Below are 21,203 nucleotides of genomic sequence, written 5' to 3'. Positions count from 1 at the left end.
GGGAAAGTTGGTTTGATTATTTAAGTGTGCTGTATTTGGAATTAAGATTGGCATGCATTCCTACCATGTTCCAGGTCCTGAACTGGATAGTTTGCATATGTTCCGTATCTTTACAGCAATCCAGTGGGGTATAGAGATTGTGATAGGGTTTATTTTGCATGTGAAGAAACAGAGTGAATGAAATTAAACAAAATAGCCAAGTCATGTATCTAGAATGTGTCAGAGCAGGATTAAAACATTACCAGGTTGTCTTTTTGATTCAAAATCATTGCTCTTTCCACTACATATTAATACTTTATGCTACATTTGATACTTTTCCCATCTTTGCTCAATTTATTCTTTTATAATATACCATCCTGCTCTAAGAACAAGGAATAGCCAGAAAGTATCCTATTCAGTACCCTTTTGAGGGGTGCTTTTCCTGCTGGTAGTAATCCCTTGTTTCATATTACCCAGAGAAAGACTTTGTACCCAGGGCTCTAATAATTACTAAAGCTTTAAGGCTTAATCTGTGTATGTTTTTGCAGTTAGAGTTTTATGAAATACTGATGGATTTAAAGATCATTCTGTTTCTTTGGTATCCTCTTTGGGCTGCCACAATTTATTCTTTATGGTTAAGTGATTTCCCTTCTCATTTATATATTTTCCTTTTGCCATCCTTTCCCACCCCACCTATATTTCTTGTGTCTTTCTATTAGGCTTTATCTTTCTTAAGAGCAGAGTATTTCCTAGTGTATCTAATGTTGCACATACAATGAATACTTTGTCTTTTGACATAGTACTAAGCCCTGAAATAATTTAGAATTTCAGCTTCTTAAGTGTCACATATTAAAACTAATTGTTTTAAGGCCTTTTCCATACCACTTTTACTTTGCTGCTATTCATTCATTCATTGAATGATTATTTATTGATCTCTACTATATACTAGGGACTATTTGGGGTGGGAAGGTGTGGTGAATAAAGCATAATGCCAAATCTCAAGGGGTTTTCATGTGACTGTGGTAATGTTATCAAATATCTTGGCCCACTTGATGATCATTGGCATCCTGATACCTAGTACTACAGTTTGACATGGTTTTCTACTTCCATGTGAGTTCAGTTGACTTGAACAGATATTTTTGGAGCACTGACATGTAAGGGACTATACTCAATGCTGTGAGCCAGACCATGAAAACAAAATCGACTTACCTTCAAGGATTTTATGCTTCATTTATGGGAGTTGAGGAGGGGAGAGATATATGCCAAATTTAGCTGTATCACCAGGAAAAATATTGTCAGTACTAATAGGCAGTGATGCAGAATGTACTAAGAAAGAATAGAGGAAGAGTGTGCTTTTTATGCCTAAAGGGGATTGGAGAAAGCTTCAAAATGGTTGGGTGCTGGGGATGGAGGATATGTAGAGGGATTTTATGAGGTTAAGGTGAGGGAAGGATATCTGAGGTGAATTGAACTAGAGTAACAAATGCATAAGGGTATTTAGGGCAAGCTTATGTTACCTGAAGTATTTGGTGGTTGGGACTGGATGAGAAGGAGTAGTCAAAGTTCATTTAGCGGATACACTGAAGAGTTCTTTGGATATCCTACTTATTAATTTCTACTTATTTCTGGAGACACTGGCGTACCTTTGAAGTTTTTGAGTGGGTTGATAATGTGATTCCATCTGTATATTAAGATGATTACTTTGGTATATTTGTTTTCATGACTTTTATTCAAGATATGGTATTTTAACTGCTTCTTTTAGAAGAATCCAAGGACGTTTAACAGACCAAACAATGGTTAAGCGGCACATCAAACTTTGAGATAAGAATTGACAGTTCAGGAAACTTAAAGTCATTGTTGTCATTATCCCAAGTTCATTTTGATTTGCCTTTTAAAATTGTATGAGTTTGGATGAAGTTGAACCTCAGCTGAGAATTTCCTGGCTTTAGTTATTTTTTTCACAACCTAATTTAATTGGTTGTAGTGAATTCAGTGTAGACTGTAGTTTTTTCTTATTCCTTTTTTTTTTTTCCCCCGGTACGCGGGCCTCTCCCGTTGCAGAGCACAGGCTCCGGACGTGCAGGCTCCGGACTCGCAGGCCCAGCGGCCCTGGCTCACGGGCCCAGCCGCTCCGCGGCATTTGGGATCCTCCTGGACCGGGGCACGAACCCGTGTCCCCTGCATTGGCAGGCGGACTCTCAACCACTGCGCCACCAGGGAAAACCTGCTTCTTTTGATACAATGACGATTTTAGGATTGAGAGTTAACAATATATAAAAAGCAAATATTTAGCTTTTGGTGTTATTGCTTTATTGGACTGTTAATATTGCAAATGAAGGATGTTTGTACAAAATGAAGAGGTATTTAAATTTTCTTTCTTTTTTAAATTATTTTTTGGGGAGAGTTTTCTGGATTTCTTATCATGGCTGGTTATTACCTTGAGAAGTTTACCTCACTTTGAAACCAGTTATTTAAAAAAATATATCTCCGACATTATACTCACCCTTTAAGAATTTTCCTTTTGGATGAGAGAGAAGAAAGGAATACTAATAAATAATGGGCTCTGCTGTATGATATCATCTATCTTGTCTTTCGTATGTCACTCAGGGTCATCCTGCAAAAAACGTCAATAAAAGAGAGTCAGGGTGGGGGGTAGGGGAAGAAAATGGGTATGTGTGTGTTGGGGGAGGGTACAGAGGCAGAGACAGCTCATTCCCAAATAGAGCTTTCTGACACACCCATAATGTACTTCTTTAGGGATTTCTTCAGTAGTTATCATGTTAGAGAAATTGCTGTTTTGAGGAAAGTATACTTAAAATGGACAGAAAATCGTCTTGCGTAGACAGCAGTTCACACAGACCTAGGTTTTGAGAGATTTTCCATAGTTCTTGAAGTCTTAAAAATCCTTTGCTTTGGCAAAAAGTGTGAATTTCTGATTTAGTGTGTGCTCCTTCCCACATTAAATTTTATCCTTTTTGGTCTGAAGGATTTTTTTTCCTCTCAATTTTAAGTTTTTCACATAATTTGGTCTGTAAGGAAAGAGGTAATCCAGTAATCTCAAACACTTACCATTTATTGAATGCTTATTAGGTGCCAGCCAATATGCATTTTTATTGTATTTTATCCTTACAGTAGCATCATTACAATCTTCTCCTCATACAACTGCTGTACAGATGAGGACATTTGATAGAGCTTTCAGGGCTAAAATAAGGTTGCAGCAAATGTGGACTTAAGTTGTGGCTTTGCCATCAGTTCTGATGAGCATGCCTGCCGTCTTCATCAGCAGTATCTCCCTCCACTCAACGCCCTCCCTCAGAGTTTACTGCTCTTATTCCTCTTCAAACAGAGCTTTCTTATAATCCTATAATCCAGGTCTGTGAATGGTGGGCTTTCTGCTTTTGCTTCTCTGAACGTTCGGCAAACTCTTTCTCAGCCTGCAAAACCCAAGTGTTATTTCTGTTCTGAAGCTTTTCTTCATCCTTCGAGATACGATTAATCACGCTTCCATAGCCTTTGTACGCCTCTGTTCTTACATTGTTATAACTCCCGTATTCACTGAACTTTCTGAGGGTAGCGACCGTCTCTCCTAGCATATACTAGGTACAGCAAATGTTTGTGGAATTTGTTGAATGAATGTGAATTCTGGAGAATGTTATCAAATCTTTCATGATCATTACATCTGACAAAGTAATTCACCCAGTATTTTGTGGATGCAAGTGATAATATAATGTTTAGGGCCTTCTTTTAAACTCTAGCATTGCATTAATATTGAATCTATCACATGTAATGCTAATTTAATGAATGGTTGTAATTTCTGTATAATATGTTATTAACCTTGTTAACAGTTTAGGGGGGAAAATAGTGATAAATAGCTTAGTGGAACACACACTAGTGGTCTTTGTGAGGCTATTAAAATTCCTATTAAAATGAGAACATTAAAATGTCAAAAGTCAAGTTCATAGGAAGAGTTAGTATGTAGACCCAATTTTTATTTTCCTCAGTCTTAATTAGTCTCATGAATTATTTAGTGGCATAACACTTGAATAATAGTTGAGAATTTGTGTAATTTTTCTGTGTTACATATTTAAAAATATTAGCCATTTAGCTCAACACATGTATCCTATTTGTTGATTTCCTCTGTTTTCTTAGGGCTTTAAATAAATGTTATTTATTTATTTATTTATTTATTTATAACTAAGCGTTTAAACTTCGAATCTACTTGAATATTGCATTATTATTAGACACTAATTACTTTTCAAATGCTCAAATATAAAAGAATATGAGGGAGAGAGTAATAAGAAAGAAGCTAGCTATTCTTTTATTCAATTAATTACCAATTATTAATTTTTAAGCATAGCCAAATAGTAGCATGTATCTCAAAACAATGGTGATAGTTTTATTTCTATAATGATATGAGTGAAAAGGCACAAAATGATATTTAGTGGCAAGTTTACTATCCTGCAAGCTCTAGAAATCCATCTACCATTGTTTTTAAGGCAATATCTGTTGAAATCCTACTCTGAACGTTTTTGTGTCTCTGCTCATAGCAAACATGTTGTATCATTTTTGAGTTAAGTTTGCAATAAAGATTAATAAGTTAGTGTTTCAGTTTTTCTGTAACAACAACAACAAAACCTTTTTCTGTGCATGAAGTGCATGCATAAAACGAGCGGAAGTTCCACAGACTTTTGGACTCTTCTGTTCCTATGTATAAGTCTCTTGATGTTTCCTGTCTGCCTTTTTGACTACCTGTACAGCTGTTTTTCATGTGTTTTTCAGACTTGGAGAAAGACCAAGTATTTTTGACAGCTGTATGCTGAACTGCAGTGTATGCTTGGCCACAGGTCACGTTTGCATTTCTTCACTTGTATTTTTACTCAATGTGTAAAAGAAATACGAGCATAGAGAGATTCAGAAAACATGTAGCATGCTGAGTAATGGTAGTCTTCTTCTCCACTTACTCTGCTACATAGATTCCAGAGGAAGAAAAAGACAGCAGAGAAATGGAGGAAATGGTATTCAGAACTACCCTCCATGGGGCCCTTGTTGCTATAATAATGAATGATGGAAAATGCTCTGGGTTATGCATGGTGGAAAGAACTGAGCACAGGGACACACACACACACACACACACACACACACACACACACACACACAGCTACAGACCATTTTAGTGAACAGACTATAATTTAGTAAAGAAAAGTGTTAATCTAGCAGTCAGTTCAACATGTAATTGATTACCAATTTATGCATCATGTTAAAGCTTTGTCTATATGATATGTTAACACCAAGAAATGAGACACACTTCTTAATAAATATTCATCTCATGAGGCTGCCATAATGGAACTTTCCTGCCTCCACCCACCCATCCCCACAGGCACAAAACTTTTTCATTGCCTTTGAAAATGAAAAATACTGATTTCCAAAGTTCTTTCAAAATGATTTTGGTAGGTCCTTTGTCAGTTTGTTCCTAGATCTTTCAAATAGTATTTCAAATCACAATGCTTATTTTTCTGTCATCATGGTTATGATTAATGAGATAAACATCCAGATTTTAAATTCTGATGAAATCTCCACCCTTCCTAGTTATTTCAACTTTAAAAGATATTTTTTTCCCTGTATTATTTAGACATAATTTTTGAGGGAACATCACTTAGCTATTGTCATCTTTTCAATCTGTTGCTTTTACATTTCATACCCTGTTGGTAGAACTTGATCCATTGCATTGGATCAAATCTAATTGCCTCTGTATCTTTTTCTAGTATGTTCTTTTTCTCTCGCAGAAATTTCCTCTGCTTTTACCTTTGATCTCTTTTCATTCTACTTATCCTTCTCAGTCTAGGTATCCTTCTCAACTGAGAGGTAGGACACATCCTACCTCTACCATGAAACCTTTCCCAGGAAGTTCACTGTAATGAGGCTCTTTGATTTTCTATAGTGCTTAGTCGTTTCACATCATTTAGATTTTATATGTTAACTTATGTTATTTTAAAAAAATGGATCCAGTGCAGTAAAATGGAGTCAGATTCTGACTTGAGTACTAGCTGTCATTTTTTAATTCTTTGACATTAGACAAATTATTTAAGCTCTGTGGGTTTCAGTCTTCTCGTGTAAAATGGGACTATTGTTATTAAAGATTATAGCTATATGCTACATAAGTGTTTAGCACAAAGGCGGGAATATAACAGGTGCTCAGTCAGTGGCAGTAGTAGTTATTTGCTGTTGTTCTATATTTCTTACAGCTCCTAATATAATACTGAGCATGTGGTAAAGACTCTTTGAGTGTATGGTTCATGGCTAGGTCATTTAAATAGCTCCTGAAATCCCATCGCTTTTATGAAGTCTTCCTGTTGGCTCTGTTCTATTAGAACTACAAAACTTTCATGGCTTCTCTGGACTGTTCTTTCTGTTCTCATTATCAGTAAGGGGAGCCTTTGGTATGTATTCTGAAGTGGCTTCCAATACAGTGATTTGAAGGATTTATTTATTTATTTTTGAGTAATGTTTTGGATTGATACCTACATTTTTCTAATCGTCAGTGGCTAGGATTGTAATAAATAAAGCATTTTTCATGTACTTAAAAATGCAGTATGTGAATTGCATATAATAAAGTCTCAGCCAATCTGAGCTGCAGATGAATAAAGTATTTTGCCTAGCTTACTTCAGCTCAACAGACATTTATTAATGTGTCTCCTATGCGCCAGGCATTTTCTAATTGTTGGATTTACAAAGATGAATAAGATATACCTTCTTGCCATTGAGTTTAAGCTAGGGATAATGAGAGACACAAAAACAGTTAATTTCAATCAGTGATTAGTTGTAAGATGAAGGTAAGGATGGGGCTCTGTGGGATCACAGATGGAGGGTAATTGAAGGGAAAGAGAAGATTTCTGGGAAGACATGAGCTTCAGTCTGTGATGTCTCTCAGAGGACAAATGGGTTGATGCACTTGATTCAGGGACAGAGAGCCAACTCAGCTTCAATATTTATGAGAATTTATTGCCTATAAAGTCCATGGATAGGTTTGGCTCCAAGTGCGGCTTGATGCACTGGCTTAAACAGTGTCTTCCATGGCCCTCTCTTAACTACACCCTTGTAAAAGCCTAATGGCTTCTGTGATTCCAGACCTTATCCTCCTCACATATTACTCCCCAGGGGGAAGAGTAAGTTTTTCTTTAGTTTCAGCTCAGTTTAGGGATTTAGTTTCTTTCATTGGCTGTAAATTATAACCATCCCTTAACTAATCACTGTGACTAGTGGGATACTAATTAGTTTATGTAAGTCAGGGCCTACCTACTCTCAAGCTTAGAATGAAGTCAGTCTCATTCAAGCCTCATGGCTAAAGATGGGAGGAGAGGGCAATGGATGACCAGGAGGCATCCAGCAAATGTTCACTATCCCAGGGGAAGAAAAGTGTAAGAAGTTTTTTGGAAAGGAAATAACATAAACAAAAGCAAGGAAGTATGCACCATTACAATGTATGTGGGAAACAGCAAGTAGTTAAATATTAATACAACATTTAGTATGAGACTTAGAAAATAATTATAAAATAATAATGCGATGCAGTATTTAACACCTGCTGGATCTAGTTTCCGTACATTACTTAATTTAATTCTCACAACAGCTAAGTTAGGTACACCATCTTGCAGATAAGGAAACTTGAGCCCAAATTCACAGCTAATAATTGGTTGAACTAGACTCAAACTCAGATTATCTGACTCTAGAGGCAGCCCATGTGGGGTTATATCTCCCCTATATTGCTAGAGTTTCAGGAAAGAAGACTTCATATATCATGCTAAGGAGCCAAGTGTTCTCTGGGGCTCAAGTTTTCTTCAAGCTCTAGCTCTTTGTCATACCATGCGAAAGCAGTAGTTCTCAAACTTTAGCATGCATCCAATAGCCTCTAGGGCTTGTTAAAACCTAGACTTGGGCCCTATCATCATAGTTTCTGATTCCATAGGTATAGAGTGGGACCCTAGGATTTTCATTTCTAAGAATTTCCTAGACAATGCTGATGCTGGTGGTCTGGGAACCACACTTTGAGGACAACTTCTTTAAGGTCTTTGGGAGACTGGAAGATTTGTGGTTCAGAGATATTCAACATATTGAAATGAACTCAAATGTTATTGTACTTCTGCTTGGAAGTATACATGCCTTGACCTCACATTCTTTAATAATACAGAGAGTATATTTTGGTTACAGTAATATCCTCCCCCATAGGTCAAGGTCATTGCATGTGTTTCATTGTTTGGATTTCTTCTGTCTCTGATTCTTAACTTATTAAGATTAGATTTATTGCTTTCCTCCTAAGTCCTGCTCAATTTACTAGTGCTCAGTTCCCTCCTTGGTGGTTAAAAAAGTGTATTTGTATACTAAAGGAATATATTTGAACACTTTATTTTATTTGTTTACATTTTTATTGTGAAAAAATTTAAATATCAGAACAAGTAACATGAATGTCCATTTTTCCACCATTTAGAGTCAACAGTTGTAAATGTATATACATGTATACACACACTGTTTTTTTTTTTGGTGAACCATTTGAAAGTAAGTTACAGATCTTATGCCACTTCACTCATAACTATTGCAGAACATATTTCCTGATAAGAACATTCTCATATGTAATCACAATACCATAATTACACTTAAGAAAATTAAAAATAATTTCCTAATGTTATCTAGCATGCAGTCACATTCCAATTTCCCCAGTTGTCCCAATGTCTTCTATATCTGATTGTTTTTTGGTATCAGGATCCAATCAAGTGAAATTAAATTTTAAGAGTCAGTAAAGCTGGATGGATCTTTATGCTCAGATAAGTTCTGTGTTATTTAAGATATAAGTTTCATTGCTTTAATAAAGACCAAACTTAATTAAAGAAGATGTTTATTTCTGTCAGATTTAACCACCTGGAGATAAAGTGGTCCAGGACTGGTAGGCAGCTCTGTTGTTCTCAATATGTGGCTTCTATCTTTGAGGCCAAGATAGCTGTTCCAGCCCTACCATCATGCTGGGAAGAGGGGAAGGGAGTGCATACTCAGTCCTTTTAAGGGTAAGTCTGGGTGTTGCACATATCACCCTGCTCCCATCTCATTGGCGAGAAAGTACTCATATGATGTATCTGTCACAGAGGCCTGGAGATATAGGCTTTATTCTAACTGGATGGCCATGAGTCTAGTGATAATTCAAGTACCAAAAGAAAGAATGGCTCTTAGGGGGAGCCGTTAGCATCTCGGCCACAAGTTTGTTTTTGCAAATGACTGAACTATGCTAAACTGTATTAAATCCATTTAATAGCTACTAGTACATTATAATATGACATTTCTCTTTTTGACATATATAGGGCTAGTAATTGCTTCTAAGCTGAGCCCTGTTATTCTTTTTTGAATTATTTGATATATATTTTATAGATTTCCTGTTGTCTTCTTTTTTGTTGGGGCATAGCTGTCACTGCTCACAGCTATCAGTGTTTTCATACCTTTTCTAATTTGCTATTTTCTTTTCTCTGGGCTGGGGAAGCAGGTAATGATAACCATTATAATGATGCTATGATTTATTGTGTTTTATGTGTGCTACACAGTGTTAGAGACTATTAAATCTTATCTCTAACTTTGGAGCTCTTAGGCAAATATACTCATTTTATAAACGAGGAGGCTGAAGCTCCTGGAATATCAGTAACTTGTTCATGAGAACTGCAACTGTTCGAACCATAATTAAAATAAGAATCGATGCCCTGAGTGAGACCTGGGAATCCTACCTGTAAAAAGTTTGCATGATTTTCATTACAAAGACTTTGAAGCATCTATTTTGACTATTTAGAGGCATATTTATACTTTTTCATTTTTGCTTGGTACAGACAGGAAGATTGCTATATAGTTAAATTCTGGATAGATGAGGTACTCTTTGTCTGAATATATCTCTGTGAATACACTTGTACGCATGTGTATACATACAACATCCATACAAACTCATATCTTGTTTTATGAAAACTTTAATAAGCATAGTAGATAAAGAATAGATTTTAAAAGCTTAAAACAATGACTGAAAAACCTACTATGCCTTATAAAAGAATTTGAGCTTTGAGGGGATACTCTTCAAAACAGCATTAACATGAACAATCCCTTTCTCTCTAGTGATCCCAGAGTGGTTCAGATGTGTATTTTGTGAATATATGCTAAGACAATATTCAACCTGAAACATCTCTGAGACTATTTAAAGTTGTTAAATGTATTGAATCAATTAAGATGGGATAGAGTATGTTGCAGTAATAAGCACCCCAAAGGTCTCAGTTTGTTTTCTTTTTAAAAAAACTCCTTTGGCAACATATTTTCATTTTTAAAAATTGCCCTTATATCCATACTCAGATACAATAATAAGACTACCATCCATTTCTATGCAAGTTAATTTCTTTTTGAGCAAAGTATTCTTTAAATTTCAAAATTTAGGGTTAACTGTATTGGCACTGATATCCAAGGTAAAATAAAATAGTTACTACACGACTTACTGTATATGGTAAGTATGGGTTAGAGATGAAATATTAATTAGAAGATTGACCTTTTGTTTATTCTCTTAATGAGTAGCTTAACTTTTCTTTGACATAGTTCTTCCCTATATAATAGATTATAGGATACACTAATCACACTAGCAGAACATGAAAAGTTATAGCCACTAGATCTTTCTCAGATTAGGGATACTATATTGTACCATAGAAATCATCATCATTATCATCATCTCAGTATATTTTAAGAACTGTGAATTTTGTAGTTAATGTTTACAGACTAATAGTAGAAGACACTTCAAAATCAATCGATAGTTTAGGGCAATCAGTGACTAGTGTTATTCGGTATTAGTCATTTTCTCTCCCAACGGTGCTCAACACTGTGATTTGTATAAAACTGGTGCTTAATACATGTCTATGGATTTGGTCTGCTATGTTTGACTGATGTCCAAGTCATTTGAAAGTATGGGGCTGACATACTATGAAGAAGAGAAGGCATCGTGTAGAACCGTTTATATTTCTGATTTTGGAAAAAATGATATCTTGCAGAGTCATGATTGTTCTCAGGTATTCTCTTGAGCTACGGATTTTAGCTCAAATAAATGAAAATAAATGTATTTAAAACTATAGACATATTATGAATAATGAAAAAATTGGGAAATGTGTAGATAGTGATATACAATAATCTTATAGCTTCATCAGTTTGAGATTTAAAATTTAAACTGCCCATTTTGTCCCTTGGGGAAAAAGTTAACTGACATATTTGTGGTGAATAGTGATAAAATCATTACATTCATAAAAAGAATAAGTTACCTAATTTCCTCTAATTCTTCTTTAGGTCGCGATTTAATTTGTATCCAGTCTATGGATGGAATGCTGATGGTGTTTGAGCAGGAGAGCTATGCTTTTGGGAGATTTCTCCCTGGTTCTCTTTTACCTGGCCCTCTTGCTTACAGTTCCCGTACAGATTCCTTCATTACTGTTTCATCCTGCCGACAAGTGGAAAGTTACAAGTAAGTTTGGATCTTGAATCTTTGGAATCATGGTTTTTATGTGTATGCTGCTGATAATTTCTTATCCACAAAGAGCTTGAATATTGCAAATGAAAAAGAGAGTGGTTTCTCTGATAAAATGTAATTGTGGTGACTTAGAGGATATCATTTACATATCATAAAACATTTGAAAGGCAGTATAGTGCACAGATTGAGAGGAAGGATTTGGAGAGAGGCACACCTGGATTGGAGTCCTGATTTTGCTACTCACAGCTGTTTGATGGTCAGTGTCCTTATCCTGAATGTAAAGGAGGTAATAACATCTATTTCGACAAATTTGTTAAAAGAATTAAGTGTATGTCAAGTTACCACCCCATAGAAAATGCTCAATAATTATTGCGATTGTTCCTTGAATTATAAATAATAAAACACAGTCTGAGTGAAAAAAAGCTAGGTACAAATACATATATAGAATGATTTTATAACAAAAAAAATGTATATGACATAGGAAGAATACTGGCAAGAAATACAAGTGTGTTTATGAATGTTTTTAAAAGAACAGCTTACAGAAGTGAAGTATGAAAATGACCCTATGAAAACAGCTTATACTTTTTGCTAGAAATTCATATTGATTTTGGTGAATTGTGTTTCAGAGAGACCGTTTTCTTCTCTACCAGCTAAATTTCAATAAAAATTATGGTTTTGAGTTTTTGGAGGCTGTGTTTTTTATTGGAAGGGAGAATGGGAAAAGAAGTAGAAATCCATTCTGGGAAAAGAAATAGACTTGGAGAATTATAATATTTTAAGTAACTTTATTGTTGTTATCTTACTGATGGCAGCATTTAGAACTTTAAACATCTAAGCAACACTTCATTATAGCCTTTCAGTATTATTTTTGGCCACATGATTTTTCCCAAGGCAGGAAGAAAATATAAATTCATCAGGCAACAGATGTAAATTTTTGCCTTCAAGTTTTATTATTGTGTATATTGCAAGTTAATGTAGTTTTCTCTTAATAAGTGACAATCTACATTCTGAGAATTATTGTTGAGGCACTGAGGATTTAAAACTCTGAAAATAAGCAAATGTTTGTGACTAAGCAGAAGTTAACTGATGGAGGTAGGGTATCATTATGTCATATTCATCCTACAACTCCTATGGCGCTTGTCCAAAGGAGATGAGTGAGTTGTGGCATTGCTACTGCTAATAAATAAAATATCATAATTATTATGAGAAGCTGGGAAAAATACCTGTATAATTCATTCAATCCTGCCAAAACTTAAGCAATATTGAGAAGATCTGCTTTTCACCTTTCCACCCAGTTCTTGCCAAGTAGGGTGATACTAGCAGTGTTACACTGGGGTCATGATACAAAGATGTGAATGTTCCATGACTTACTCTTTGAAATATGGGAATAGGAATTAATTTGGTAATAACTCCAGGAGTGATTGGATGAGAAAACAATGTGTAGGTTTCCTTAACGTGAAGGTTTAATCTCAGAAACTCATACTGTTTTAACTGTGGTAATTCTCCAACATACTGATCTATTAAATTCATCTCCATCTAAGACTAAAAAAGTGCACACTTTATTTATTATGTGGATCTTTTAAAATGGTAAAAATGCATGGGATATGTGATTATTGTGAAATGATGACAATCAAGAGGGTTTATAACATTGAGTAGTATGTTGTATTTATATATACTTTCAACTTTAATAGATTAAATGGTAATCACAGGTGTAATTTAGGATGGGAGAAAGCAGGAAAACTGTAAGTTTGGTTTTTGGAGACTTCATGAAATCTATTTATAATCAGTTAAAAATATAATCAGTTAATAGAAAAGGCTTTTAAGACATAATTCATTTTCATTTTTGATATTGATGTTTAATTACTTTAAAAACAGATCAATTATGTTCAAATAGGAACTAGAGAAGGCTATGAGTCTCAAACTTTAGTGTGCATAAGAATCATCTGAGCATCCTTTTATGAAATGCACATTTGCACGTTCTTAATCCCCAACCCCTTAGATTTTGATTTAGTAGGTTTGGGGAAAAGACCCAGAAATCATCACAAATACACACCCCAGGTGGTTCTAATTCAGGACATACTTTGAGTGTTGTTTTTCTTTTGAAGTGAGAGTTTTTTTTTTTTTTTTTTTGGTAGAGGAGGGGCTGTGGGCCATTCCCTTGGCCACATTTGTACAAACTTTGGATCATCTTTTATTCTCTTTTTCTTTCCTTTGCTTGTCAGAATTATATAGTCAGTAAATCGTGACCTTTCTACCTTTTTTTTTTCTCTTATTCAGCCCTTGCTTCCCATTCCCACTGGCATTCAGACCTTTATCTTTTCACTTGGATTTCTGTTTGTTTGTTTTTTTTAACCTCTAATGTAGACTTTGAAGGGCCTTTCTCATAGCTATTCTTTTAAAACACCTCTTTATGCCAGAATAATTTTTGTTGTCCATTAAAAAATCTAAATCTTCTCATATGACATTCAGTGCTCTTTATGCTCCAGTCCCATTTTACCTCTGTTAAGTGAACTTTCAGATTTGGAAGGGACTTTTAAAATTAACTGGTTTAAATATCCTCCTTTTTTTAACCTCCTAGATATATTATTGCCCAACACACTGATTTTTGCCCAATATCATATTTGCTTTCTGTATTGTGCTAAAATGTTCCAGAGTATGTCTTACATTATCAGGTTCCTGAGAGCAGGATCTGTTTTAAATACCTGTTCACTAAAGGAGTAATTCAGTTCATTGGTCCAGTCATTCATTCAGCAAACATTTTTCAAGAGGCTTCTCTGTGCCACACACTGTGCAAAGCACTAGAGATGCAAAGCCAGATAAGACCTGTCTCTTGTCCTCCAGCAGTATGCCAGCAAGTGGGGAGGTAGCAAGTCAATCAGCTACTTCAGTTCATTGTGATACTGGCTATGGCAGCACTGTGCACAGGAAACTGAGAAGCCTAGAGGTGATACCTTTCAATAAGAGTTGAATGTAAGGAGGCTCCCGGAAGAAGTACACTTGCCAGGAGTTTTATCTTTCTCCCCTGTTTGCTATACACTTTCCCCTGTACCCCTACAGTGGCTCCTAATATTAATACATTGCTAAGTAGACAATAGTCTTTAAGTCAGTATTTTAAAATCTGTTTGTTGAATTTAATGGATAGTATTTTAAAAAGAGGATTGTGTTCTTCACCAGCCTTAGGCTCTTGCCAAACTGAAATATTTGGTGTTATTCATATATATTCAGAGCTTCTCTCTTTCTCTCTCCTCTTTTGCTCATGCTGTACTCTGTCTGAAATGCTCTTCCTTCCTTTTCTGTGAATGAAAATTAGGTCTGGAAGCCTCCCTGCTCCCCATTCAGATCTTGCCTGACGTAGCTGTCAGTAACAACTCCTTCTTCTCAATTCACAGAGTAATTTTTCACTGCTTTCCATAAGCACTATTCATGCTTTCACTGATACGACATTTACTTGTTTTTCTCCTTGACTGGGCTAAATGTTCCTTGATAGCAGGGATTTTGTATCCCCTGAAGTGCCTAGCATTGTACCTTGCTGAAAGTAGATGTTTAACAAGATCTTAATGAAGGAATGAAAAGTTTATGAGGAAACCTATTTTGTTACTGGCATCTTCCAATGAAAATGATTCTCCCAGGCATAATCAAGAATGTTTTAACTATAGCTGGAATGAATGTAGTAATGCTCTGTATCCAGAGCCTCCAATTCTAGTAGAGTTCTGCAGGTTAAGTATCAAAGTTCCCAAATCTCCTGGTACACTTTGAGGTGACAACTATTTTTCATTTGAAAATAAATGATTTTAGAGGATTTACTTTTGTGTTCGGTGACACCTCAATCCATATTTTAGTTACTTGCTGCTGTTTTTACGATGTGATACAGAGGAGCACTAAATTATACGGTTGAGTTTGTCATTGGTATTCCACAGGACCTGTTAAGCGTTTGTGGCTATTGGTTCAAAAAGTACCACTGTTCACCTGGACTTGCTGTATCTGTGATTAGTGCCCTTTCTGTTCTGAAAAACACATGTGACACTCTTTCATTAAATCTTTTTACATTGGACCTGATTATTCTTTCAGCAGTTCCAACAAGGGAATTTTATTCTTTAGCTTATATCACGGAACACTTGAGCGATAAGAAAAAAAAATCCAAGTGTTTTCTTTATTTCAGAAATTCCAAGTCTGCTTGGAATTGTTTGGTTTTGGAAACAGATTTCCATGTACATTATTGGTCACAGTTAAGAGAATTTAAGGAAGAATCATAAAATACATGCTGTTGTAAGTTTGTCATCATCTAAATTTACTGTCAGTTACGTTTAGTAATAAAATACTCTTCTGAGTTGTCTTCTGGGAAGAGAATTGGTCTGGATTTAGAAATCAGGAGTCAATTTTGGCTGTGTCTGTGCCTGCTGTTTTGATGTTAATAAGGCCACTTTAGGGGTTCACTTACGCCTCACATGAAATAATAACTCTTTTTAGTTATATAAGAAGCTTCAAACAGCTCAAAATCTTTGGATATAGCAACAATCTCATTAATATCCATATCATCCTCTGGTAGGTTGGTGTCTGCAGGAAATGAATGGTCTATGTAATTAATTGCCCAAGGTTAGATCCATTTGCAGGACCAGCTCTGGACTGATGTTCCAGTCACTAGTGCATACTAATTTCTGTTACCATGAACCAGAGAGAGTAAAGCAATCTTATTTGGAGGTTGAACTATGAGGTCTAATTTTTTGGAGAGTTAGGGATTTTGAAGGTCAGTCTCAGATGGTGTTGAGATATTTGCTGCAGCTACCTATGGGATTTTTTAGCATGATTTTACAAGGCCGAGATCTTCAGCCTCCTACCCTTTTTTGTCTCATTTCCCATGACTCATTCCTCTCCGCCATGCATCTCTCCTAAACTCCTGCCATGGCCTTTCATGCCTCTTTTACTGCTGCATGCCTTTGCATGTGCTGTTTGCTTTGCCATAATGCCTTTTACCTCTTTAACAGCATGATGAGTTTTCACTCATTTTTCAAAACCTAGCTTTCTCCTCCTGAACTGATACCAAGAACATATATATTTCCTCCACCCCAATTACCTGTTCCTGCGATCATATTCCCGTGGTACTTATATGCATACCTTCTATTAGCACAGGGCACTCTGAGTTACACTTACTTGTTTGTATATGAATCTTCACAACTACTTTGGAAGGTCCTGGTGGATATAGGTCATGTAGTAGTTTTCCCCCTTGTTAATGCTTATATGAGATCCCTACTATATGTTTATTGAATGAATGAACTTTATATACATTAAGCTTTCTTATTAACTGTAATTTTCATGAATGCATTGCAAAATTGATCTTAATTCATAGTCATTCTGCATTCACTGAAAATTGGAGACTTTTTACAAATTAAGTATTGCTGATTGAAATAGAAGGCTTTAAGAGTTGGTATATGGGCTTCCCTGGTGGCGCAGTGGTTGAGAGTCCGCCTGCCGATGCAGGGGACACGGGTTCGTGCCCCGGTCCGGGAGGATCCCACATGCCGCCGAGCGGCTAGGCCCATGAGCCATGGCCGCTGAGCCTGCGCATCCAGAGCCTGTGCTCCACAACGGGAGAGGCCACAACAGTGAGAGGCCCGCGTACTGCAAAAAAAAAAAAAGAGTTCGTATATGACATTTGAATACCAGTGTAAATTTCGGTACTTGTTTAGATATTCTGCATTGCCTTTATTTATTCAGGTCCCTGATGTTTACACTATCAGACATCTTTCTTTAGACAATATGAGATGTCTGAATATATCTACCTACTAATTTTCCTCTTAGCTATCAAAGAGCAATGTAAGAAGTTTTGATTCAATAAGAGGGAAAGGCTTAATTATTTGTTGAGATGTTTTTGTTAACCTTCTAATACCTTTTCTCTGCTAAGTGTTACCTTTTGGAGAGCCTTCCCTATCTCCTCTATGTAACTAGATATGCACCAACAATAAAAGTAAGAAACTTCAAAAAAAAAAAAAAAAAAGAGGGAAAGGAATCTATGAGCCTAAAATTTCTTCATTTTGAGTAGGATTATTACTCTAACAATACACCATAAATTAATGTGAGTAAGGGAATTTAAACTTTATTGTCTGAATCATTTCTAAATTGAATGATATTTATAAATTGTTTTTAAGAATGATTTGAGCTAAATGTTACTATTTTTTAATTTTTAACTTTTAAAAAATTTATTTTATTGAAGTATAATTGATTTACAATGTTGTGTTAAATGTTACTATTGAAATAAAAGCTTTAAAATACTTATAGAAAGTTATAATGTCCATTATTGAGAACTTATTACATACCAGATAAATTACTATGTGATTTATCTCTATGTATATATAAATCTGTATCTGTCTATGTGTTTGTCAGTCTGTTAATCAATAATTGGGCACGTAGTGTATACCAGATACTGTACTAGGCACTAAATTATTTTTTAATTCTTTTAACAATGCTTCACTTTGAGATTATTATTCCATTTTATAGATAAGACAGAGTGATTAATTAAAAAAAATTTTCTCAACTAGTTAATGCTTTAGCTGGGAATTAAACTCAGGTGTTCTGGGGTCCATAAATTATCTATTAATAATTTCTACTATTTCTACTACTACTTTTTTTGGGGGTTTGCAACAAGTCGTCTGGTTGCTTTGTATTATTTGTATTTTTTTCTATTTTGTGTTTTGGTGCTGGATCTTTCTTGAGTATTGTTTTTGTCACATAAACTTCTAATGGAAATGCTTTGATATGTGGCAGAGCTATTTTTCCAACATTGAATTTTGGGACATATGGTTATAATTTCTTTACCATTGCAGGTTTACATAGTCTTAAGCCACAGTATCATTCAGTATGAATTCATTACTAAATTTTACAATTTTTAAAATCAAGGGGAAGGTTATTCGTAAGGTTTGTAGATAATGTGCATTTAAAAATTTTAGCTATACCGAGATTATGTGTTTTTAAAGTTTAAAATAATTTACACTTTTTAACTATAAAGTCACTTACAATTATTCCATATCTTTTAAACAGATACCAAGTACTTGCTTTTGCAACGGATGCAGATAAAAGACAAGAGACTGAACAGCAAAAACTTGGTTCTGGAAAAAGACTAGTTGTAAGGCCTTTTAAAAATATATGAAAATTTTAGTAATGTTATATCTAATTATAGATGTTCATTTAGAATAAGAATTCCTGGGAATAAAAATTTAAAAAACATATATTTTAGCTATTTCTCTTTTCTGTGTTAAAGTTATGTCAATGATCAAAGAATTTAGTTGCCTATTATTGAACAATGGAGATACATGCCTAGTCATGGTCATAATATAGCAGATTATAGAGTTGTACCACTAGAATGATAGATATCCAGATGTGGTCACTTTTAACTGAAGTGATTATAAACTAACAAAATAAAAATAGAAAAATTAAAAATTCCTTTAATAGGCAAAAAAGTTGCTACTAATAGGCATGTGATGAAATATATAAGTAAAAGATGAAAAAATGTTCACAGTCTACAAAGATAAAGTTAGCTCAAAGACAAACGTGGACATTTGATAACTTGAAAAAGTAGTTTGAAGAAAATTGTTTGAATTTTATTGTTTCTGGTCTTTAATCCACTCTGAGTATATTTTTCTATAAGGTGTGGCAAAATGTTCGAATCTCATTCTTTCACATGTAGCTGCTCAGTTTTCCCAGCACCACTTACTGAAGAGACTGTCTTTTCTCCATGGTATATTCTTGTCTCTTTTGTCATAGATTAATTGACCATAGGTGTGTGGGTTTATTTCTGGGCTCTCTATTCTGTTCCATTGATCTATGTGTCTGTTTTTGTGCCAGTACCACGCTGTTTTGATTACAACAGCTTTGTAGTGTAGTCTGAACTCAGGGACTTACTTCCAGCTTTGTTCTTTTTCTCAGGATTTCTTTGGCAATTCAGAGTCTTTTGTAGTTCCATATAAATTTTAGGATTATTTGTTCTAGTTCTGTGAAATATATCATGGGCATTTTAATAGGGATTACATTAAATCTGTAGATTGCTTTGGGTAGTATGGACATTTTAACAATATTAATTCTTCTAATCCAAGAACATAGGATATCTTTCTATTTCTTTGTATCATTTTCAAATTCCTTCATCGATGTTTTATAGTTTTTAGAGCACAGGTCTTTAACCTCCTTGGTTAAGTTTATTCCTAGGTATTTTATTCTTCTTTATGCAATTTTAAACAAGATTGTTTTCTTGCTTTCTCTTTCTGATAGTTCATTATTTATGGGAAAACAACAGACTGTCTGTATTGATCTTGTATTCTGCAACTTTCTGAATTCATTTATTAGTTCCAATAGTTTTTTAGTGGAGACTTTAGGGTTTTCTATATATAAAATACCATGTCATCTGCAAAGAGTGATAGTTTTACTTCTTCCCTTTCAATTTGGATACGTTTTATCTCTTTTTCTTGTTGGATTGCTGTGGCTAGGGCTTCCAATACTATGTTAAACAAGTGTGAGAGTGGGCATCCTTGTTTCGTTCCTGATTTTAGCAGAAATGCTTTTGGGTTTTCATCATTGAGTATGATGTTAGCTATGGGTTTGTCATAAATGGCCTTTATTATGTTGAGATATGCTCTCTCTATACCATCTTTGATGAGAGTTTTTATCATGAGTAGATGTGGAATTTTGTCAAATGCCTTTTCTGTGTCTATTGAGAGGATCATGTGATTTTTATCTTTCCTTTTGTTAATGTGGTGTATCACATTGATTGATTTGCAAATATTGAACCATCCTTGCATCCCTGGAATAAATCCAACTTGATCATGGTGTATGATTCTATTTATATGTTGTAGGATTCAGTTTGCTAATATTTCATTGAGGATTTTTGCATCTATATTCATTAAAAGTATTAACCTGTAATTTTCCTTTTGTGTAGTGTTTTTGTCTGGTTTTGGTATCAAGGTAAAGGTGGCCTCATAGTATGGATTTGGGAGTTTACTGTCCTCTTTAATTTCTTGGAAAAGTTTGAGAAAGATAGGTAAAATTCTTCTTTATATTTTTGGTAGAATTCCCCTGTGAACCTGTCTGGTCTTGGACTTTTGTTTGCTGGAAGTTTTTTTTAAATTGCAAATTCAATTTCACTGCTAGCGATCCATTTATGCAGATTGTCTATTTCTTCCTGATTCAATCTTGTCAGGTTGTATGTTTCTAGAAATTTGTCCATTTCTTCTAGGTTGTCCAATTTGTTGACATATAGCTGTAGTATTCTCTTATGATTTTTTGTATCTTGTGGTATTGGTTGTTATTTCTCCTCTTTCATTTCTTATTTTGTTTATTTGGGTCCTCTCTTTTCTTCTTGGTGAGCCTGGCTAAAGGTTTATCAATTTTGTTTATCTTTTCAAAAAAGTAGCTCTTGCTTTCATTGATCTTCTCTCTTATATTTTTTGTCTCTATTTTATTTATTTCCTCTCTGATCTTTATTGTTTCCTTCCTTATGCTGACTCTGGGCTTTGTTTGTTCTTCTTTTTCTAATTGCTTTAGATGGTAGGTTAGGTTGTGTATTTGAGATTTATCTTGTTTCTTGAGGTGGGCCTGTGTCTATAAACTTCCCTCTCAGAATGGCTTTTGCTGCATTGCATAGATTTTGGAAAGTTGTGTTTCCATTTTCATTTGTTTTGAGGTATTTTCTGATTTCCTCTTTGATTTCCTCATTGACCAATTGGTT

General features: G+C 34.9%; 1 protein-coding gene across 17 annotated transcripts in view; it reads left to right on the top strand.

The window, feature by feature from the left end:
• The window catches only part of BBS9 (Bardet-Biedl syndrome 9), a 442,463-nt gene that overhangs the window by 87,673 nt on the left and 333,587 nt on the right, over positions 1 to 21,203 (top strand). For all 17 annotated transcript variants that reach the window (XM_027102231.1, XM_027102227.1, XM_027102230.1 and 14 more), the window contains 2 exons: positions 11,314 to 11,488; positions 18,527 to 18,611. In XM_027102231.1, the coding sequence (XP_026958032.1) occupies positions 11,314 to 11,488; positions 18,527 to 18,611 (260 nt within the window). The remainder of the gene's footprint in view (positions 1 to 11,313; positions 11,489 to 18,526; positions 18,612 to 21,203) is intronic.

The sequence above is a fragment of the Aethalodelphis obliquidens genome, unplaced genomic scaffold (assembly GCF_003676395.1).
Source record: "Aethalodelphis obliquidens isolate GAN/ISIS:26980383/991018 unplaced genomic scaffold, ASM367639v1 scaffold5, whole genome shotgun sequence".
NCBI lineage: Eukaryota > Metazoa > Chordata > Mammalia > Artiodactyla > Delphinidae > Aethalodelphis > Aethalodelphis obliquidens.
Note: the sequence above shows the minus strand (reverse complement) of the source record. Positions and strands in the feature narration are given on the sequence as shown.